The following is a 22,131-nucleotide window of genomic DNA, read 5'->3' on the forward strand; positions in this document are numbered from 1 at the left end:
CTCAAGACTGTCTGCAACTACTAGGTCACATGGCCTCGTGCACTTTCGTGGTCCAAAACGCATGACTACACATGAGGTGCTTCCAAGCTTGGTTGGCCGCGGTTTACAGACCGAATGCGCATGCTCAAAACAAGCCTCTATCCATACCTTTCAGAGTCAAAGACTCTCTTCTATTGTGGACAGTTCCCTCCAACCTCTGCTCTGGAGTCCCCTTTCTCCAGGATGCCTCATCCGTCATAATGACTACCGATGCATCCCTCACAGGGTGGGGTGCACACGTCCCACCACACAGCCCAGGGGCTATGGTCTTCAACCAAAACCTCCCTCCACATAAATATCCTAGAACTTCGAGCCATACGCAATGCCTGCCGTCACTTCCTCCCATTAATCCGGAACCATCGTGTATGGATAATGACAGACAACATGGCCTGCATGTTCTGTGTAAACAGGCAGGGAGGAGCTCGCTCTCATTCACTTTGCACAGAAGTTATGAAGCTCTGGAATTGGTGCCTTGCGAACAACATTCGGATATCAGCCACCTATCTTCCCGGAACCATGAATACCAGAGCGGATGAATGAAGGAGATGCTTTCCCTGGGATCACGAATGGGAGATAAACAACACGATCATCCACAACATATTCCGTATGTGGGCCTACCCAACCATAGACCTCTACGCAACTGCAAAAAACACCAAATGTCCCAAATTTTCCTCCAGAGTGGGATTGGGCAAACATTCTCTGGGAGATGCGTTCATGATCCGATGGCACCAGGACTTGCTATACGCTTTTCCTCCAATACCGGTTCTCCACAGAGTTCTCACAAAGATATGGACAGATCGTGCCATGGTAATTCTGATTGCCCTGTCATGGCCCAGACAACCGTGATTTCCGTTCCTCACCAAAATGTCAATCCACCCACCAATCTCGTTGCCCCTCGCTTCGAATCTCCTATTGCAGCAACAGAGCCGATTTCTTCACCCCAACCTCTCCATGCTTCACCTCAAAGCTTGGTTCCTACATGGTTCTCCCAAAACGAACTAGCATGCTCTGAGCAGGTTCAAAGAATGCTCCTACGTAGCAGAACACAATCTACTCGCATCACGTATCTCCAAAAGTGGAAGCGATTCACACAATGGTGCTCAACTAAACAACATCCTCCTACTTCTTCACCTCTTCCACTCATACTTGACTACCTATTAGACCTCAAGCAATCAGGCCTTTCTTTCAGCTCCATCAAAGTCCACTTAGCTGCTATTACAACTTTTCATGACAAGATTGACAATACCTCTGTTTTTGTTCATCCAATCACCAAGCATTTTCTCAAGGGACTCCAATCCCTATACCCGGACATTAAACCTCCTACCCCTCCATGGGACCTTCACTTAGTTTTATCCTTAACCCAACAACCATTCGAGCCCCTAGCCACTTGCTCCCTCTTATACCTCCCTATGAAAAAAGCATTCTTAGTGGTAATCACCTCCGCCAGACAGGCAGGAGAAATAGCAGCTCTCATGGCAGATCCACCGTATACACTAAGTTTTAAGGACAAGGTTACCCTCCGATTACACCCCAAATTCCTTCCGAATGTGCATTCATCATTCCACATCAATGAGTCGTTACACTTACCAACGTTCTTTCCTAAACCAAATGCAAACTCTTTTGAATCCACCATGCATACATTAGATGTATGCAGGGCTTTGTCCTTCTATTTGGATAGAACCAAGCCCTTTAGGAAGTCTTCTAGACTCTTTGTCTCCATCATGGAGCATTCCAAAGGGACGCCTATTTCTACCCAGAGTCTTTCAAACTGGATTTCTGAGTGTATCCGACTGTGCTATCAGATAAAGAAAGTGACGCCTCCAGCCGACATCAGAACTCACTCCACTGGATCTGTGGCTACCTCCCTGGCTTTTCTATGCAAAGTTCCCTGGCTGACATCTGTAAAGCGGCCACTTGGTATTCTGAACACACATTTGTTAAGCACTGTCCCTTGCCCAAGGGCCTGTCTCTAATACATGATGAGGCAGAGCTGTATTATCTACTGCTTTCCTACCAAATCTGAAGTCCCTACCTCCTTGAGATACATTGCTTTTCAGTCACCTGGAGTGGAGCACCCACAGGGACATCTCTTGAAGAAAAAGAGGTGGTTACTCACCCCGTGCAGTAACTGACATTCTTCGAGATGAGTGTCCCTATGGGTGTTCCACTACCCACTCTCCTCCCTTCTTTCTACTTCGGAGTTGGGGTAGCCTCTGTTGTAGAGAAGGAACTGAGGAGACTGGTTGCTCACGCATACTATTAAGGTACACTCAGAGCGGGGGGACAGGCTCTGTGCGTGTGCGACAGGCACAAGTACTGCTGTAAAAATCTCCAAGCGAAGGCGCAGGGACGCACCAACACCTGGAGTGGAGCACCCCCAGGGACACTCATCTCGAAGAACCTCAGTTACTGCATAGGGTGAGTAACCTCCTCATCCCTTGGTAATCTGTTCCAATGGTTAATTACCTACACTGTTAAAAAATTGCATCTTATCTCTAGTTTGAACTTTGCTGACTTCAACTTCCAGCCATTCGATCTTGCACCTTTGTCTGCTAGAAGAGTCCCCTAATATCAAATATCTTTTCCCTGTTTAGGTAATGATATACACAGACCAGAATCAATTTGCCCTTTAATCTTCTCTTCAATAAAATGAATAATTTGAGCTTCCTTTGTCTCTTATTGAATTAGACATGTTTTCCAGACCGCTAAACATTCTTGTAGCTCTGAACACTCTCTAATTTAGATAATGCCCATTTTCTTTTTATCAGTTCATTTGTGGCCCATACCTATTTCATTTTAAAACTTTTGCTGATTTTCTTTCATTTTTTGTTGTTTTATTTTAACCCTTTTTATATTTTTAGTTAATGTTATGGTATTCTTATTGATCATTATATCAGTCCCACTTTTCCCTTCCTTATTAGAGCTATCTCCAGCTTTGGTCAGAGAACTTAGCACTTGTCACAGCTTCCTCAACTGAAACTCCAAATGAGATTCCCCTTTCCCTCAGTAGCACCATATAATCAAATCAAGAAAGACACTTTTCACTGAAGCATCGTCCAGATGACAGCATCTTACTGCTGGGACTGTGATGATATTCCTTCAGTTCGGGTGGCTGATGCTGTGCCGCCTCCTAGGTGAGGTGAAGATGTTAAGATTTTTTGTATTTGTGTCTTTTACAGTGACATGCACATATTGGTACTTAATAACTATTCTGTTCCGTGTTCTTTTGCTGGATGACTAAATTATGTGTGCTACCAGAATACTGCAGTTGTCATAGTGGTATGGCGGTGATTCTCTGATTTAAAGTGAAGATGGGCATTGCAGTAACTCATAATTCAGTTATTTGTTGCTCTGGTTAAAAAAAAAATCTTATCAATTTAGCACTTAGATAATTAACTTCGTCTCTGGTTGCCATGAGCCTGGATTTTGATTCAGTTCTCAGGGAAAAGGTAATCATTAAATTTAAAGGAAAAACACCTCTGTACTGTAAATAAAATAATTTATTTTATTTTATTTTATTTACAGTACAGGGTCCAAAGTCTGAGCAAGCAAATTCATGTGTACATCTGTATGTGCAACTGACTGCTTAGATACTTAGTAATTGTACATGCACTCACTTAACTTACAGCACAGTTGTCAATTCCAAGCAAAAATGTAGTGATCCCATTCTAAAGCCATTTTTGCCAGTACAGATGGGCCTCTTATCAAGTACAAAGTTTCTTTCTTAACATCTGTCTCCATTTGAATGCATAACAAAGAATGAGAAATTTTAAAAAATGTTTTAATGTACATTCCTTTTATAAATGTAGGATAACAGAAAAGTTAAATTTACTACTAAAAATAATAGAACTTAACTTAGAATAACTTCTAAGGTCCCTGCTGGTCATATATTGGTTGTACTGGATTTCTTATGCCCTAATCTAGGTGATTGGACTATATCAGCTGGAAAGCATTGATAAAATGGTCACTGTGCTCTCACTGAGGTCATGTCTACACTACAAACTTAAGTCGACCTATATTAGGTTGATTTACAGCCACTGCAGTAATTCAGCTGTTTGTATCCACACTACTCTCCCTCTGTCGGTGGTATGCATCCTCACCAGGAGAGCTTCCACTGACTTAAGAGGGGCAATGTTGGGGACTGAGAGCTCCAGCCTGGCTGCCCCCTGGGCTCTTGGCTCCCTCTGGGCTCTTGGGTCCCCACTCCGTGCCAGGAGCTCAGCTGCCCTCCACCTCCTCCCTTCCCCCAGCCCCGGCTCAGAGCGGGGAGCTGGGAGCATGATCGTCACCCAGCTCAGAGAGGGGAGCATTAGAAGCGGCCTGGCTGGGAGTGAGGAGCCATGATCGCAAGGGGGCAGCAAGGTTCCCAGCAGAAAGCCCTGCAGGCAGTGTGAGCCAGGGTGGCAGCCCGGCTGGGAACAGAATCAGAATTGGGCTTTCTTGTCAATTTCACAGCTCCAGCAAGGAGCCATGAAATTGGCTGCTGGCTGTCGTTGTCAATGTAAGTATCCCACAGTGTCTACATGACCACTGTGTCGCCCTAACTACACCGACATAAGCCCTACGCCTCTCATGGAGGTGGAGTAGTTATGTCCGTGTAGTAGGACACTCACGTTGGTGGGAGAAAGGCTATAGTGTAGACACTGACATAATTAGGTTGACGTAAGCTGCCTTACGTCCACCTGACTCTCTATAGTGATAACTGGTTTCAGAGTAGTAGCCGTGTTAGTCTGTATCCGCAAAAAGAAAAGGAGTGCTTGTGGCACCTTGGAGACTAACACATTTATTTGAGCATAAGCTTTCGTGATAACTGTAGCTTTCGCGGTTTCTTTAAAAAAATGATATTGAAGTAATCACAAGGGTTTTTTCTAAAAGCTGCTTTGAAAATTACATTTAATTAAAGATGTATAACAAATCTTCAGGTTTTCCTTTAAATGAGAAAGATGAGGAAATTCATAGGAGTTTACCTCTAATTTACCTTTTATGTTTTTTCATTTAGATATTACAGCAATCTGTAAATAGAATGTGGTTTTACATGTCCTATCCTATGCTGTAGTATTTAGAGCCTGCATATACTGTACTACATGTGTAATGTACTATACAATTTATAAATTGATGTAGTGTAAAATTCTTCGTAATTTTTATTCTGGTTTTTCTGTTGCAGGGTTTCATTTTACTTTAAAATCCATTCCTTTTTTCTTGTAATCTTGTGTTCAATGAGCTGAACATTTCCACCCACTATTATTAATCTGTTTTAGCTTCTGTTAGTTTAAAGAATTAATTTTACGGTTTTAGGGATGACCTTTTTCATGAGATGACTTTTTGTATCCTGAAGATTAAGATCCAGTTTATACACTTAAGGTGTAGCCAGCAGCCATATGACAGCAGTCTTTTTATCTGTTCCTCCTGAACGACTTAAACCAATTGGAAATTCAAGATTCATTTCATGCACTGTTTGTCTCTTAGGTGTTTCCCTACAGTACTTTATGCTGTTTGGCTTTTGGTAAAGGCCTCTTTTGAAAATATGTGGCTCAGATTTTAATTGTTTCTTGTTTAATACCATACATTGTACCAAAATTCATTTTATTTGTTGCATGTGGAATGTTTGTTCTAGCTTAGGGATGTTTATATAGAATAGAGTTAAATTAGAAGGAATTTTAGAAAAGAAGACGATTAAGGAAGGAATTTAGCTAGCTAATCTATGTGGTTATATTAACCTGTGACTGATCCACTTTCCTCCCAAATAGAGTTCCGTGGGAATAAAAGGAAATAGGTTCCAACCTCTACTCAATTTTCACGTGACTGAAGATATTTCAAACTCTTAAGTACACTATAATCGTGGTTAACTCGTGATTAACTCAAAAAATTAATCATGAATGAAAAAATTAATCGCGATTAATTGCTGTTTTAATCACATTGTTAAACAATAGAATACCAATTGAAATTTATTAAATTTTTTTAATGTTTTTTACATTTTCAAATATATTGATTTCAGTTACAACACAGAATACAAAGTGTACACTGCTCACTTTATATTATTTTTATTACAAATATTTGCACTGTAAAAATGATAAAAGAAACAGTATTTTTCAGTTCACCTCATAAAAGTACTGTAGTGCAATATTTATCGTGAAAGTACAGCTTACAAATGTAGATTTTTGTGTTACATAACTGCACTCAAAAACAAAACAATGTAAAACTTCAGCGCCTACAAGTCTGCTCAGTCCTACTTCTCATTCAGTCAATCTTGAAGACAAAAAACTTTGTTTACATTTATGAGAGATAATTATTTACAGTGTCACCAGAAAGTGAGAACAGGTGTTCACATGGGACTTTTGTAGCCAGCATTGCAAGGTATTTACTTGCCAAATATGCTAAACATTCGTATGCCCCTTCGTGCTTTGGCCACCATTGCAAACGACATGCTTCCGTGCTGCTGACTGAATTCCTTGGGGGAGAATGATATGTCTACGGCTCTATTTGCCCGCCTTCTGTCATATATTTTATGTTATAGCAGTCTCAGATGATGGCTCAGCACATGTTCATTTTAAGAACATGCCCCTTTTTTAATCTTATAAGTCAGGTGTTCTAAACCTTTTATAATGTTTGTTGCTCTCCTCTGGACACTCTCCAGTTTGTCCGCATCTTTCCAAAAGTGTGGTGCCCAGAACTGTATACAGTACTCTAGTTGAGGCCTCACCACTGCTAAGTAGACTGTGGCAACTATCTCTTGTGCTTTGCATACAAAACTTTGGTTAATACACCCTAGAATGATATTAGACTTTTTCTCAGCTGCATCACCTTGTTGATGCATAAGAATGGCCCTACTGGGTCAGACCAAAGGTCCATCTAGCCCAGTATCCCGTCTTCCGACCGTGGCCAGGTGCCCCAGAGGGATTGAACAGAACAGGTAATGATAAAGTGATCAATCCCCTGTCACTCATTCCCAGCTTCTGGCAAACAGAGGCTAGGGACACCATTCCTGCCCATCCTGGCTAATAGCCATTGATGGACCTATCCTCCATGAATTTATCTAGTTCTTTTTTGTTATGGTCTTGGCCTTCACAACATCCTCTGGCAAGGAGTTCCGTAGGTTGACTGTGTGTTGTGTGAAGAAATACTTCCTTTTATTTGTTTTAAATATGCTACCTATTATTTTCATTTGGTGACCCCTTGTTCTTGTGTTATGAGTAGTAGTAAACAACACTTCCTTATCTACTTTCTCTATGCCAGTCATGATTTTATAGACCTCAATCATATCTCCCTTTAACGGTCTCTTTTCCAAGATGAAAAGTCCCAGTCTTATTAATCTCGCTTCATACGGAAGCTGTTCCAGACCCCTAATCGTTTCTGTTGCCCTTTTCTGAACCTTTTCCAATTCCAATATATCTTTTTTGAGGTGGGCCGACCACATCTGCAAACAATATTCAAGATGTGGATGTACCATGGATTTATATAGAGGCAATATTCAATTTGTAATCCACTATGACCCTCAGATCCTTCTTTGCAGTACTACCACCAAGAGAGTTATTTCCCATTTTATAGTTGTGCATTTGATTTTTTCCTTCCTAAGAGAAGTACTTTGCATGTGTCTATATTGAATTTCATCTTGTTGAATTCAGACCAATTCTCAAATTTGTCATGATCATTTTGAACTCTAATCCTGTCCTCCAAGATGCTTGCAACCCCTCTCAGCTTGATGTCATCTGCAGATTTTATAAGCGTATTCTCCATTCCATTATCGAAAATATTAAATAATACTGGACCCAGGACTGTGGGCCCCAATAGATACACCCGCCCAGTTTGACAGCAAACTGTTGATAACTACTCTTTGAGTATAGTTTTTCAGCTAGTTGTGGAGCTAATTTATCGTAATTTCATCTCGACCTAATTTCCCTAGTTTGCTTATGAGAATGTCATGTGAGACTTGTCAAAGCCTTAACTCAAGATATATTACTTCTACTGCTTCCTCCCGATCCAGTAGTCCAGCAAACCTGTCAAAGAAGGAAATTAGGTTGGCTTGGCAGGATTTGTTCTTGACAAATCCATACTGGCTATCGTCCCAGTGCTTAGAAATTGATTGTTTACTAATTTGTTCCATTATCTTTCCAGAGGTCGAAGTTAGGCTGACTGTAATTTCCCGGATCCTCTTTGTTCCCCCCAGGATAATTGCGAATAGTTCCAAGATTGCTTCAACTAGTTCCTTAAGTATCCTAGGATGAATTTCATCAGGACCTGCTGCCTTGAATATACCTAACTTATCTAAATAGTCTTTAAACTGTTCTTTCACTACTTTGTCTGCATTCCTTCCCCCTACTTGTTAATATTAATATCTGGTCACCATTAACCTTTTTAGTGAAGACTGAAGCAAAACAGGCATTAAACACCTCAGCGTTATTAATGTTATCAGTTATTAGCCTCCTTCCCTGCTATGTAGAGCACCTACACTTTCCTTAGTATTTCTCTTGCTCCTAATGTGTTTAAAGAACCTATTCTTAGCCCTGGTCTACGCTACAAGTTTAGGTCGAATTTAGCAACGTTAGATCGATTTAACCCTGCACCCGTCCACACAACGAAGCCATTTTTGTTGACTTAATGGGTGCTTAAAATCGATTTCTGTACTCCTCTCCCACAAGGGGATTAGTGCTGAAATCGACATTGCTGGGTCGAATTTGGGTTAGTGTGGATGCAATTCGATGGTATTGGCCTCCGGGAGCTATCCCACAGTGCTCCATTGTGACCGCTCTGGGCAGCACTCTGAACTCGCTAGAGTGGCCAGGTAGACAGGAAAAGCCCTGCAAACTTTTGAATTTCATTTCCTGTTTGGCCAGTGTGGCAAACTGATCAGCACAGGTGACCGTGCAAATCTCATCAGCAGAGGTGACCATGGAGTCCCAGAATCGCAAAAGAGCTCCATCATGGACCAAATGGGAGGTATTGGATCTGATCGCTGTATGGGGAGACGAATTCATGCTATCAGAACTCCATTCCAAAAGAAGAAATGCCAAAATATTTGAAAGAATCTCCAAGGGCTGAAGGACAGAGACTATCACAGGGACCCGCAGCAGTGCCACGTGAAACTTAAGGACCTTAGGCTAGCGTACCAAAAAACCCAAGAGGCAAACGCCCACTCGGGGTCAGAGCCCCAGACATGCCACTTCTATGATGAGCTGCATGCAATTCTTGGGGGGGGGGGGGGGGCCTACCACTGCCTCACCCCTGTACGTGGACTCCTCCAAGGTGGGAGTCTCATGCAACAGGGATGAGGATTTTGGGGACAAGGAAGATGATAGCGCACACCAGGCAAGCGGAGAAACCGTTCTCCCTGACAGCCAGGAACTGTTTATCACCATGGATCCAATACCTTCCCAACCCGGGCTCCTGGACCTTGAAGGCAGAGAAGGCAGCTCTGGTGAGTGTATCTTTGTAAATATAATTCACGGTTTAAAAGCAAGCGTGTTGAATGATTACTTTGCCCTGAAGACTTGGGATGCATTCGTGGCCAGTACAGCTACTGGAAAAGTCTGTTCAGATGTCTGGGGAGGGGGCAGAAATCCTCCAGGGACATCTCAATGAAGCTGTTCTGGAGGTACTCCCAAAGCCTTTGCAAAAGGTTTCTGGGGAGGGCAGCCTTATTGCGTCCTCCATGGTAGGACACTTTACCACGGCAGGCCAGTAGCACGAAGTCTGGAATCATTGCATAAGAAAGCATGGTGGCGTGTGGTCCTGGTGCTTGCTGGCATTCAAGCAACATCCGTTCTTTATCTTTCTGTGTTATCCTCAGGAGGGTGTTATCATTCATGGTCACCTGGTTGAAATAGGGGAATTTTATTCAGGGGACATTCAGAGGTGGGCATTCCTGTTGGGCTGTTTGCCTGTAGCTGAAAAGAAATCATCCCTGCTATTAGCCGTGCGGTGGGGGGAGGGGTGAAGCGCTCATCCCAGAGAAAAGGGGAGGGGGGGTTTTTGTGCTGCACGTTAACCCAAAAACATCAGCCCCTCCTTTTAAATGGCCAATGTGTCTTTTTCAATTTTAATCTCCCTTTTTTCCCTCCCACAGCTGCAAATGTTTCAACGCTGCGACTAGCATCTCCGTCCCAGAGTCTAGCACAGATAAGAAGGTGAAAAAAATGCACTTGCGATGAAATGTTCTCTGAGCTCATGCAGTCCACCCAAACTGAAAGAGCCCAGCAGAATGCATGGAGGCAGACAATGGTAGAGTCCAGGAAAGCACAAAATGAACACGAGGACAGGAGGGATGTGCGAGAGGACATGTGGCAGGAGCAACAGGAGAGGTGGCGATATCAAGAGGAAAGGTGGCAGAAGCATGATGAGAGGAGGCAGGATACAATGCTGAGGCTACTGGAGGATCAAATTGATATGCTCTGGTGTATGGTTGAGGTGCAGGAAAGGAACAGGCCGCCACTGCAGCCCCTGTGTAATCAACTGCCCTCCTCCCAAAGTTCCATAGCCTCCTCACCCAGATGCCCAAGAACGCGTGGGGGAGAGGGGCACCCTCTGGGTACCCAACCACTCCACCCCAGAGGACTGCCCAACCAACAGAAGGCTGGCATTCAATAAGTTTTGAAATGCAGTGTGGCCTTGTCCTTCCCTCTTCCTCTCCTCCCCCACCCCAACCTGTGCTTCCCTCTTCCCCCACCCCTCCCAGACTACCTTGGCAGTTATCCCCCTATTTGTGTGACAAATTAATAAAGAATGCATGAATTTGAAACAACAATGACTTTATTGCCTCTGCAAGCAGTGATCAAAGGGGAGGGCAAGTGGCTTACAGGGAAGTAGAGTGAACCAAGGGGGCGGGTTATCATCAAGGAGAAACAAACAGAACTGTCACACCATAGCCTGGTCAGCCATGAAACTGGTTTTCAAAGCTTCTCTGATGCGCAGCGTGCCCTGCTGTGCTCTTCTAATCGCCCTGGTGTCTGGCTGCACATAATCAGTGGCCAGGCGATTTGCCTCAACTTCCCACCCCGCCATAAACGTCTCCTCCTTACTCTCACGGATATTGTGGAGAACACAGCAAGCAGTAATAACAGTGGGAATATTGGTTTCACTGATGTCTAACCGAGTCAGTAAACTGCGCCAGCATGCTTTTAAACGTCCAAATGCACATTCTACCACCATTCTGCACTTGCTCAGCCTATAGTTGAACAGCTCCTGACTACTGTCCAGGCTGCCTGCATACGGCTTCATGAGCCATGGCATTAAGGGGTAGGCTGGGTCCCCAAGGATAACTATAGGCATTTCAACATCCCCAACAGTTATTATCTGGTCTGGGAATAAAGTCCCTTCCTGCAGCTTTTGAAACAGACCAGAGTTCCTGAAGATGCGAGCGTCATGTACCTTTCCCGGCCATCCCACGTTGATGTTGGTGAAACGTTCCTTGTGATCTACCAGTGCTTGCAGCACCATTGAAAAGTACCCCTTTTGGTTTATGTACTGGCTGCCTTGGTGGTCCGGTCCCAAGATAGGGATATGCATTCCGTCTATGGCCCCACCACAGTTAGGAAATCCCATTGCAGCAAAGCCATCCGCTATAACCTGCAAATTTTCGAGAGTCGCTACCCTTGATAGCAGCAGCTCAGTGATTGTGCTGGCTACTTGCATCACAGCAGCCCCCACAGTAGATTTGCCCACTCCAAATTGATTCCTGACTGACCGGTAGCTGTCTGGCGTTGCAAGCTTCCAGAGGGCTATCACCACTTGCTTGTGATCTTGGTATTCTGGCCCTTCAGGGCAAGGGACAGCAAGTTACAAAGTTCCCATGAAAGTGCCCTTAAGCATGTGAAAGTTTCGCAGCCACTGGAAATCATCCCACACCTGCAACGCTATGTGGTCCCACCAGTCTGTGCTTGTTTCACGGGCCCAGAATTGGCGTTCCATGGCATGAGCCTGCCCCATTACCACCAGGATGGCCAAATTGCTGGGGCCCATGCTTTGAGAGAAGTCTGGGTTCACGTCCTCATCACTCTCGTCACCGCGCTGCCATTGCCTCCTCACCTGCTTTTGCAGGTTCTGGTTCTGCATATACTGCATGATAATGCGTGAGATATTTACAATGCTCATAACTGCCACGGTGATCTGAGCAGGCTCCATGCTTGCTATGGTATGGCGTCTGCAGGAGAGCAGAGTGGCAGCGGAAGCGGTCGTTCAGTGACGATGGTTTGCAGACCTACTGCACCATCTGCTGCCAGGACACAATAGATGAGTGGGCTGAACGCTTGCCGTGTTATGGCGAGACAAGAGCAGCCGAGCAGAATTGCAGTGGAAGCGGCCCTGCAAGACCAGCAGGAGAGCAGAGTGGCAGCGGAAGCGGTGGCTGACGACCTGCGAGGTGGATTCATGAGAGCAGAGATGCAGCTGAAGCGGGAGCCCATGAGAGACAGTATGGAGAAATTCGCTGTCGAGACTCGCAGGAGAGCAGAGTGGCAGCGGAAGCGGTAGTTCGATGACTATGGTTAGCAGTCCTACTGCACCGTCTGCTGAAAGCAGTATGGCTCCCACATGGAAAAAGGCCGCGAAACGATTGTCTGCTGTTGCTTTCATGGAGGGAGGGGCGACTGACGACATGTACCCAAAACCACCCGCGTCAATGTTTTTGCCCCATCAGGCATTGGGAGCTTAACCCAGTATTCCAATGGGTGGCGGAGACTGCAGGAACTGTGGGATAGCTACCCACAGTGCAATGCTCCAAAAGTTGACGCTCGCCTCAGTACTGTGGACATGCTCCGCCAACTTAATGCGCTTAGTGGGGACACACACAATCAACTGTATAAAATCACTTTCTTAAAATCGACTTCTATAAAGTCAACCTAATTTCGTATTGTAGACATACCCTTATTGTCTTATGTCTCTTGTTAGGTGTAACTCCATTTATTCCTCAGGCCTGGTATACACTAGCAATTTATGTTGGTTTAACTACATTACTCAGCGTTGTGGAAAATCCACACACTTATACTGACTAATTCCCAGTTTGACAGCAATATGTCAATGGGAGGGCTTTTCCCACTGACATAGCCACTGCCTTTCAGGGAGGTGAATTACCTGCGCCAATGGGAGAAGCTTTCCTGTTGGTTTAGGTAGCATCTTCACTGAAGTGCTGCTGCAGCCTTTTAAGTATAGACAAGTTCTCAGCCTTTCTGATTTTGTTCCTACATGCTTGTGCTATTCTTGTGTACTCCTCTTTAGCAATGTGTCCATTTTTGTTTAAAAATCTTGACCTGTAACATGTTTTTCCTCATGCTAGTATGTTTTCCTTCAGTAAAGATGTAAAGGAGTGGCATAAATAGGATTAAAGATACTTTGTGCAAAATATGCATCTGGTTATCAAGAAGTGTGTTGATAGATATCAGTAGATTTACTGCAGAGTTCTGTGCTTGCTTTGATTAATAACTACATATGAATATGTTGACTATAAATTGCAGTGCAGTGCTATTAAGTTTTGTAGTTAACAATGCTCACTGTAGAAGCAGTTGCCCTTCTTTCCTCGGATTCCTAACCCACCAGCAATCCTTCAAGCACCAGTACCTCCAAACCCATTTGTTGTTTCCTCTCGTGATTTTTCCCAAGAAGTGCTGATTGCCCTTCTAGCTACCAAACATTCCTGCTAGCAGACTTGACCTCCATTCCAGCTGCAATTTTACAGCCCAGGGGAATAACCATTTTTAGTTGCCTAGCCTCTCCCATGTTGCATAGGGCGTTTTGTAAGGGGCTTATACATGGTATTACTCAGTGAAGTAGACCTAACGCATGATTAAAAGCAGTCAGATTTTTTTAATGATTTCCTTTACATTGTGATTCATAGTCATATTTTTGTATTATTTGAATATGTCTTTTAAGAGTGATTATTACCTTTTTAACAAGTGTAGCCAGTGTAGACACTTGCAAGAACAAAGATCTAGACCAGGGATAGGCAACCTATGGCACACATGCCAAAGGCGGCACGCGAGCTGATTTTCAGTGGCACTCACATTGCCTGGGTCCTGGCCACTGGTCCAGGGGACACTGCATTTTAATTTAATTTTAAATGAAGCTTCTTAAATATTTTAAAAACCTTATTTACTTTACATACAACAATAGTTTTGTTATATATTATAGACTTTTAGAAAGAGACCTTCTAAAAACGTTAAAATGTATTACTGGCATGCGAAACCTTAAATTAGAGTGAATAAATGAAGACTTGGCACACCACTTCTGAAAGGTTGCCGACCCCTGATGTAGACACTTGCAAGAACAAAGATCAATAGGCACCTGGATCAAGAGAGCCTTTTAAGTAAGATTACTGTTTAGTTGCATCATATTTTTGATTTGTTGAAAGATGTGTAAATAATTCATACTTCTCTGCTTTCCCCACCCTCAGGTGGTCAAAGACAGTACATTTTGCTCAAGGATATTTCTAATGGTTTCACACCTCCACACAAGAGCTTAGTGATTGAGGAGAAGCTATGGTTTAGGGGGAAGACGAACTGAACCCAGAACCCTGAGGTTCAGTGCCGATCTTTTCTCAAACAATTTGCCAATGTACAACTGCTACCTTACCTGCCCAGCCCATGTGGCCAAAGGGCAGTTTGAGTTGTAGGCTTATACTTTACAAACATGTGTATGAAGTGGGAGTCACAGTGATGAGGGTTGTGGTCTTAGGAGTGGATTCTTAGAGATATGGTTGGCTGCTAATATCTGGAGTAGACCGAGAAAAAGGTTGAGAAACTTTTGTTTGCTTGAGGACCTCTGTGGAAATCAGGAGGAGGCTACATTGCACAGACAAAAGCCCTTAAGTAAAAATTAGATCATTTGGCAACTCAATAAAATAGCAGACTGAAGTGTGTGCACTTTATTTTAAAGCTGCAATTATTCTTGATCCAAAGCTTAGTTAAAATCAATATGAATCAGTTCTATGTCTGATAAAAGACCACAGATTGGGAGAAAATGAAGTCTAGGTAGCAACTCTGAACTGTAAAAGATAAGTGTCTGTTATGCATGATTTAATTGAAGATGTTGCGTAATAGAGCTGCTGTTTTAGTTAAGCTTTTTATTGAAACATCACATTTTTACTTTTTGTTTTTCCTCTTTGTTCCTTTTTTCTTCAAACTGTGTCTCATACAAATCTGTTGGCTATCAGTACCTGAAGCCTATATAATATCTCTAGAATGTCTCCATCACTGAAATATGCAAGGCAGTTACCTGAAACTCAGTACATTTACTCAGTATTCTCTTGACTTGACAGCTAGCTCTGAAGTCCAGTTTGGAAGAGCAGTCCTGCAATCTTTGTTTCACTAGCTCTACTCAGATTTGCTTTGTATAGGGTAAAAAGAAAAGGAGTACTTGTGGCACCTTAGAGTCTCTAAGGTGCCACAAGTACTCCTTTTCTTTTTCCGAATACAGAGTAACACGGCTGTTACTCTGAAACCTTTGTATAAGGTGTTTATCATTGCTTCTTAATCTACAGATACTTTTTGAGAGAGAAAGAGGGAGATTACTTACCAGTAACTGTAGTTCAAGAAGACTGCATGTATAGATCCCACCTCTTCATTCATTTTTTTTTGGTGATTCTTAAATGGATTCCTGAATAAGTTGAAGGAACAGAGTGGCAATTGAAACTGTTGTTTCTCACTTTTGTGGGGTGCTGCTACGATGCATGTGTTACTCCTGGGAGAATTCTGTGCCAAAAAATTGAAAATTCTGCACACAATATTTGAAAATTTTATTTGTCAAAATAACATAATATAAGCATGCCAGTTTCAATTATTTTGATAATTTATTTCAAAATATTTGTCGGCAAGTATGTCTAACAATGCAGACCAAAAAAAAAAAATTTTTTTTTTTTTTTACAAATAGATTCCTTACTAGGCATATTAATACAGAACTTTGAGTAATTCATTTAAATTCTAATACAGAACTGTATTTTCTGCACCTGTCAAAAGCAGTGCAAAGGCTTGGAGGAGCCAGGATTAGTGGGGGAGCTGAGGGAGAGGGAAGGAGCCTAGGACTGAACCTGTTGGGTGTGGGTGGTAGGTTTTTTGTTTTGTTTTGGGGCGGGATTCCTAAGTAGTTGGGAAGCCTCTCCTGATGCAAACCCTGGCTGACCCAAGCCCTCTCTCATTTAGGCAGGCACATCTGCCCCTGTCCCCACAGCCCCCAACCCCATGGTCTCTGCAACCCCCTTCTCCTGTCCCCAGGCTCAATGCTGTCATCATATGAGCTCCTAAGCCCATGCCCCAGTGTGTCCCCTCCACAAGCCATTCTGAACTCCAGTCTGTGACCCCCTCCCCCCAAAGCCCTGTGTGCCCCACTCTGTCCTAACCTGGTTCTGCAGGCAGGGTGGTGTGATGAACTTCCACTCTTCGGGGAATTCTGCAGCACTGGGCATAACTTTTTTTCCCCCTAGAAAATATATTCTGCCCCAGAAGTGTCGCAGTACCCCCTTTTGCCCACCAGGGGTTGTTCTGACATCACAGTGGTCTCTTGTGGGCAAAAGGCGGAACTGCAGCACTTTTTAGGCAAAATGTATTTCATGCAGGAAAATACAAAATTATGTGGGACAGAGGAATTCCACGTGTCTGCAGATGCACACAATTCACCCAGGAGTAGTGTGTGTGGCCTCAGTGGACACTGCTAAGTATTGAAGTGCCACACAGATTCCAATTGTGCATATCCACACAGGCAATCGTTTTTCTGGTAAATAAACTTAATTATTTTCCTTTGTGAAAAATATTACACTAAAAGGGTAATAATTTATTACAAATTTCTACTCACCCATCTGCCTTTTCCCCTCAGTTGATGTATTGTAATGCTTGTAGTAATATTTCATTCAAAAATAGAATGGGATATTAGAGAGCAGACTTACTTCCCCTCAATTAATGGGTATATACCATTTGCTGTCAAGGTGGCTTTTCCCAAAGTTTTGGTTGTAGAAAGTTTATTAGCCATGTATTGGGAGTATGAATCCAGGTATATGGATCTGTAATTCCTGACTTATTTGGAAAATAATATCCTACCAGGTAAGTAATTCTGTGATATAACAAAACAATAAGAGGAAACTAAAGCAAACAAATATCACACAAAGGTAAATATGACTAATTGTTTAAAAAGTTAATTGTTTTAGTTAAATCCTTGTAAAAATAGTTTGTTGGCAAAGACACTGAATCATCTGACACTTATTTTTGCAGAGCTAAGTTCAGAAAACCTCAGAACCTGCTTTAAGATCATCAATGCTTATATTTTTTTATCGTCTTCTGAATTTCTACAGGTATGTGGGGAAATGAAGTTACTATTTTGTGAAGCTTTGTGTTCACCATTTAATTTTGATTGTTAGTAGTGTATTGTGCCAAAAGACACTTTTCTACTTTTTCCTATATCACGACATATTTTTCATATCAAAATATTATTTTGCTGTAATAACTGATTCGTTGCACATTGTGGGCTTTCAGTAAAATAATGTAGTTGAAAATTCTGGTTTCTAGATTTATACAGCATTATATTAACCATATTTACAATTTTAAAATATCCATTGAAACATTCTTATTAGGGAACAATAGTTTGAAATTTTTAATAAAAATAATAATAATGTTTTTATTATACTAGTGCCCACAGGCACCAAGTTAGTTCTGAAACAAAACATTGTGCTAGGTGCTGTATACATACATAGTAAGTGATAATCCCTTCTCCGAAAGAGTTTACAATTTAATTAGGCAAGACAGACTGAGGAAGGAAGTTGGTAGTACTGTATTCTCATTTTATAGATGGGGAATTTAGACCCAGAGATTAAGGATCAGATTTTTGAAGGTATTGAAATCAATGGGCGCTAAGTGCCTAAATACTTTTAAAAATCTGGGCCTAAATGACTTTCCCAAAGCGTCTGAGGAATTCTGTGGCGGAGGTGGGAATTGAATCGAGATCATCTGATTTCAAGCGCAGTGACTTAACTATAAAATGATCCTAGTCCATCTCTTTCTCTGTTGTGCCTCCCTTCGTATTCCATTTTGATCGTAACTCAAAGATTGAATTCCTTTCGTTTTAAATAGGAGTGTAAGAGACGTGCAAGAAGTATTTTTTTTAAATTTATATATGGGTTGTCAGGAATAGCCTTTGTGATGCTCAGCTGTGCAGAAGTAGAATTAATGTATCCAGAATCAACTAGGGTTTATTGGAAAGAAAAGGGAAGTTTTCATTTTAATAAAATTGACTGCATTACATTTGTTTTCTGGTCAACCATCCTCTGTCACTTGAACTGGTTATTGCTTGAGTAGCGTAGAATCCCCCATTTCACTGTAATTGAGACAATCTGAACTGTCACCTGTTAGGCTATTTTTAACTGTGAGAGAAGGAAATCAGACCTGTTTGTTACGCCATCCCCTAAATCTCTCTGTTTTTGCAAGAAGAAAGATGTAAAATACAGAAAAATTGAGAAAAGTTGGGCTTTGTGCATTCTTTTATCTAAATTTATTCCTGTACTTTGATAAAGCTTCATTTGGAACTTAATTTGCTTATTAAATAGCTATTACTAAAATAAGGTGTATATTGATCCTATAATTTTAATTTCTTTAATAAGCAGAAAAGTCAAATGTCAAGTGAAAATTATTGGAGACTAAACTATGTTCCATATGAAACTCTGCAGAGTTCAATTTAAATGGATTTTACTTCTGTACCCAATCTGATTCAAAATGTAATCTTACTTAAATTCTAAATGGAGAAATGATTATATACATATTTTTTAAATTGTTGAATCGTAGTCTCTCAGGGTTAACATTTAAAGGGGCAGTGGTTTTCATTGAAAACGTAAGTCAGAAGTATTCCCCCTTCCCCATTTGGCTCTAGAATTAGTATTTTTTGTGACTTGATTTCCAAGATAATGTTTAGTAAAGCAAGTGTTTAACAGGAAATGAAATTATTGAAGTAATTCTTACTTTCTGGACAGTACTAAGTCGTTCTTTGATTAACATTATTTTTAAGTGTAGAATTCAAATTTTTGTAGATATTGTACATGACAGGATTCTCACAGAAGAGACTTGTGGTGAAAATCTGTTGAATACTCTTTTAAAGAAGAAAGATATAATGCACCGCTTCAGTTAAGAAACATTTTTGAGTGCCCTCAAGATTCTTTTGAAAATTAAATCAGAAATGCTGTCACTGGAAGAATATTTTATTCCTATGCAGGTTTTGCTAATGGGTAGTTAAGGTTACTAACTACACTTCTTAGTACAATAACTAAAATTCTAGGAAATCATCAGTTAAACCAACAATCTCATCCAGTCCAGCCTCATCTCAGATGCTCTCCCATCCAAACATCATAATACCAAATTAAATACTCCTCAGTCCTTCCACAGGTGACTCTCTTTTGATTCCATAATATAACCAACCACAGTGCACACACGTCCTTCCTCATAATCACAATTAAATGCATAACTTGAACTCTGATTTTTCAGCTAAATTAAGATTTTACATGTACAATTATGTGCAGCATTAAATTTAATGTATTTGTAAATGAACAAGTATGAAATTAGAGTTAAGACTGTGTTTGCAGAAGTCCTGAGTATCTGCACTTCCCAGTTGAAATTGAGTTCTCAACATTTTTAAAGATCAAGATTTCTCAAGTTGGGTAACCAAAAATGAAACATCCTAAACTTTGGTACTATTTTTAATTATACAGTACTTGTGAATGGTAAATAAATAAGGGGGATCTGCTGGGGCCCAGCTGAAGGGAGAAAAAGAGACATAGTACTGAGAATTAGGTAGTCTACAGAACAGAAGAAAATATAAATAGGTGACTGATGGAATGTGAATTGAGATTGAAAGAATGGAATAATATAGGAGGCAAAGGGACTGCAGAATCCAGAGGAAAAGGGATGCTGAATTGGACGGGAGGAGGGAGAGCTGTAGAGGAAAAAGTCAGAAGTTAAAACAGAATGAACAATAAGCAGAAAAAAAAAATGAAGAAAATCCTTAGAGATAAAAGGAGAAAATGAAAGGACAAAGATGGAGAAAACAATAAACAAATAAAGACACAACACTGATTACTTAAAAATGCATATTGTTATCCACTCTTTGGCTTTATGTTCAATTCCAGCCAAATAATATTTCTGAACAGCTGCATTCTACACTATCTGAAGATTCCAACTAGAAGTAAAAGATTTCAGGTTTATCAATCTGCTTTTTCAAGGTATTAATCCAGATTCTAAGCTTTGGTATACTGCTAATACTCATCAAATGAGAATGACAGAATCTTGTATATTTAAGAATTTGAATGGAGTTGCATGTAGTCCACCCACACTACGGTGGAGTGGACCATTGTTCCTCACTAGTGAGGGAATGAATGGCCTCTAAACCAGAGGGATTTTTTAATTCCTACCTCAGAAAGGGTAAGCTGCCAAGAACTTTCAAACAAGCTGTGGTCAGCCATCTGCCTATCACGGGGTCCACTCACCACTAGGGTGCCTCCTCCTGGCTGCTCTGGGCATTAAGTCCTTCCAGGTGCTTTGCCTTCTTCTATCAGTCTCTCAGCCCATCTCTGCAACTCCATGTGCTCTATCTTCATGACTTGGTTCTCAGGCCAGGTCACTATGGTCCTCCCCTTCTGGGGTAACAGAGTATTTCAGGGCAAACCGTCCCAGGCAGTCTACTCTCCACTGCCTGGCCTGTGCCACATCCCCAGTGGTTAGCAGGGGAACCTGGGTCCACCCTTTACTCCAGGATCCAGATCAAGGGCCCTCTCTTCAGCAGCCAAGATCTGCATTATCTTATTTCTTGCTGCTTTTCCTCTGAGTCTTTCCTCCTTTCTGGCTCTCCCCCATGTCTGGATTTGCCAGCCCAAACTCCCTTCTCCCAGGGAGTGACAACTGCAGAATACTTCCCTGCAGCCCCCAGCTGCTCTCAGCTACTGGGCTTTATACAGGCTCCACCTGTTTCTGTCCAGCTGAACCTCATCTAATTAATCCCTGGCTCTACCTCCAGGTGCATCTGGGGAATAAATTGGCCCATCCAGCCACCTTAACCTCTCCTGGGAATGGTGGAGGGCAACACCCCATCACACTGCCCAAGAAATCAATTGTGGACACTGTTGCTTCTTGCCTCTCTTTTCTGGAAAAGATCCCTGAGAAGGTGGTTGTTGGCCAACTCCAACATATGGCAATCATAGGTTCTTTGGACTTCATCCACTCAGGTATGACCACCCTATGGCACAGAAAGAGTGCTTGTAGTTGTGGCTGACAATCTCAGGGCAACGGACAGAAGCCAGGCTGCCACAGTGATCTGTGGTCATAGGGTATTGCTGACCTGACTACAAGACCTTTTAAAGCTGATTGAATTAAATTAAAATAGTTCCACTTGTTTCTGTCAGTACTAACTCGGATACTAGTTTTGGTTGGCTGCTGTTCCTTTCTGAAGACTTTCATTCATAGATTCCAGGATTAATCTGATCACCTCTTCTGTTCAGTGATAGACATGTTTATATATGAGACAATATGGTTTACAGTGTTTTCAGCAGCTTTTGAAAAATGTATCTTGCTCCTATTAGCCTATGGACTAGAGCTATAGGCCAGCATGAAAAATACCTGTATTGTCACACCTCCTGTAATTTAAAGGAATAAAACAACTCTGAATTTTTGTACTGTATTTAATTGAAGTATATTGCAAAATCAACTTCATATTTTCCTGCTTTGCTGATTTTCAGTTTTCCTCCTTATTTATTATTACTGCAATCAGCCAGTAGATGGTACCCAAGTGCAAGAAGCCAAGTCCTGGAGGCTCAGTGGCTTAGGGCAGTGGTTTTCAACTTTTTTTCATTTGTAGCCCCCTAAAAAATGTTTAATGGAGGTGCGAACTCCTTTGGAAATTTTAGACATAGCATGTGGACCCCCAAGGACCACAAGTTGAAAACCACTGCTCTGTGGTGGTAACAACCTTTGCGAACCCCAGGTTGAAAGCCACTGACTTACAGGGTCAAGAAGTCAGAGGATTCCAGGACTGTTGGGAGGAGCCATGGGGAGAGGTGGTGCGGAGTCACCACCTTGGCAGGACTGTGTGGGTGTGGGCCTTGAAGAAAGGAAGAAGGACTGTGTTGTCCTGGATGCAGGTGAGCGT

General features: G+C 42.0%; 1 protein-coding gene across 7 annotated transcripts in view; it reads left to right on the forward strand.

Moving 5' to 3' along the window:
* Positions 1–22,131, forward strand: part of IPO11 (importin 11) — a 297,412-nt gene that overhangs the window by 159,645 nt on the left and 115,636 nt on the right. For all 7 annotated transcript variants that reach the window (XM_048851650.2, XM_048851646.2, XM_048851648.2 and 4 more), the window contains one exon: positions 17,223–17,302. In XM_048851650.2, coding sequence (XP_048707607.1) covers positions 17,223–17,302 — 80 coding nt within the window. The remainder of the gene's footprint in view (positions 1–17,222; positions 17,303–22,131) is intronic.

Source organism: Caretta caretta, chromosome 5, assembly GCF_965140235.1.
Source record: "Caretta caretta isolate rCarCar2 chromosome 5, rCarCar1.hap1, whole genome shotgun sequence".
Taxonomy (NCBI): Eukaryota; Metazoa; Chordata; order Testudines; family Cheloniidae; genus Caretta; species Caretta caretta.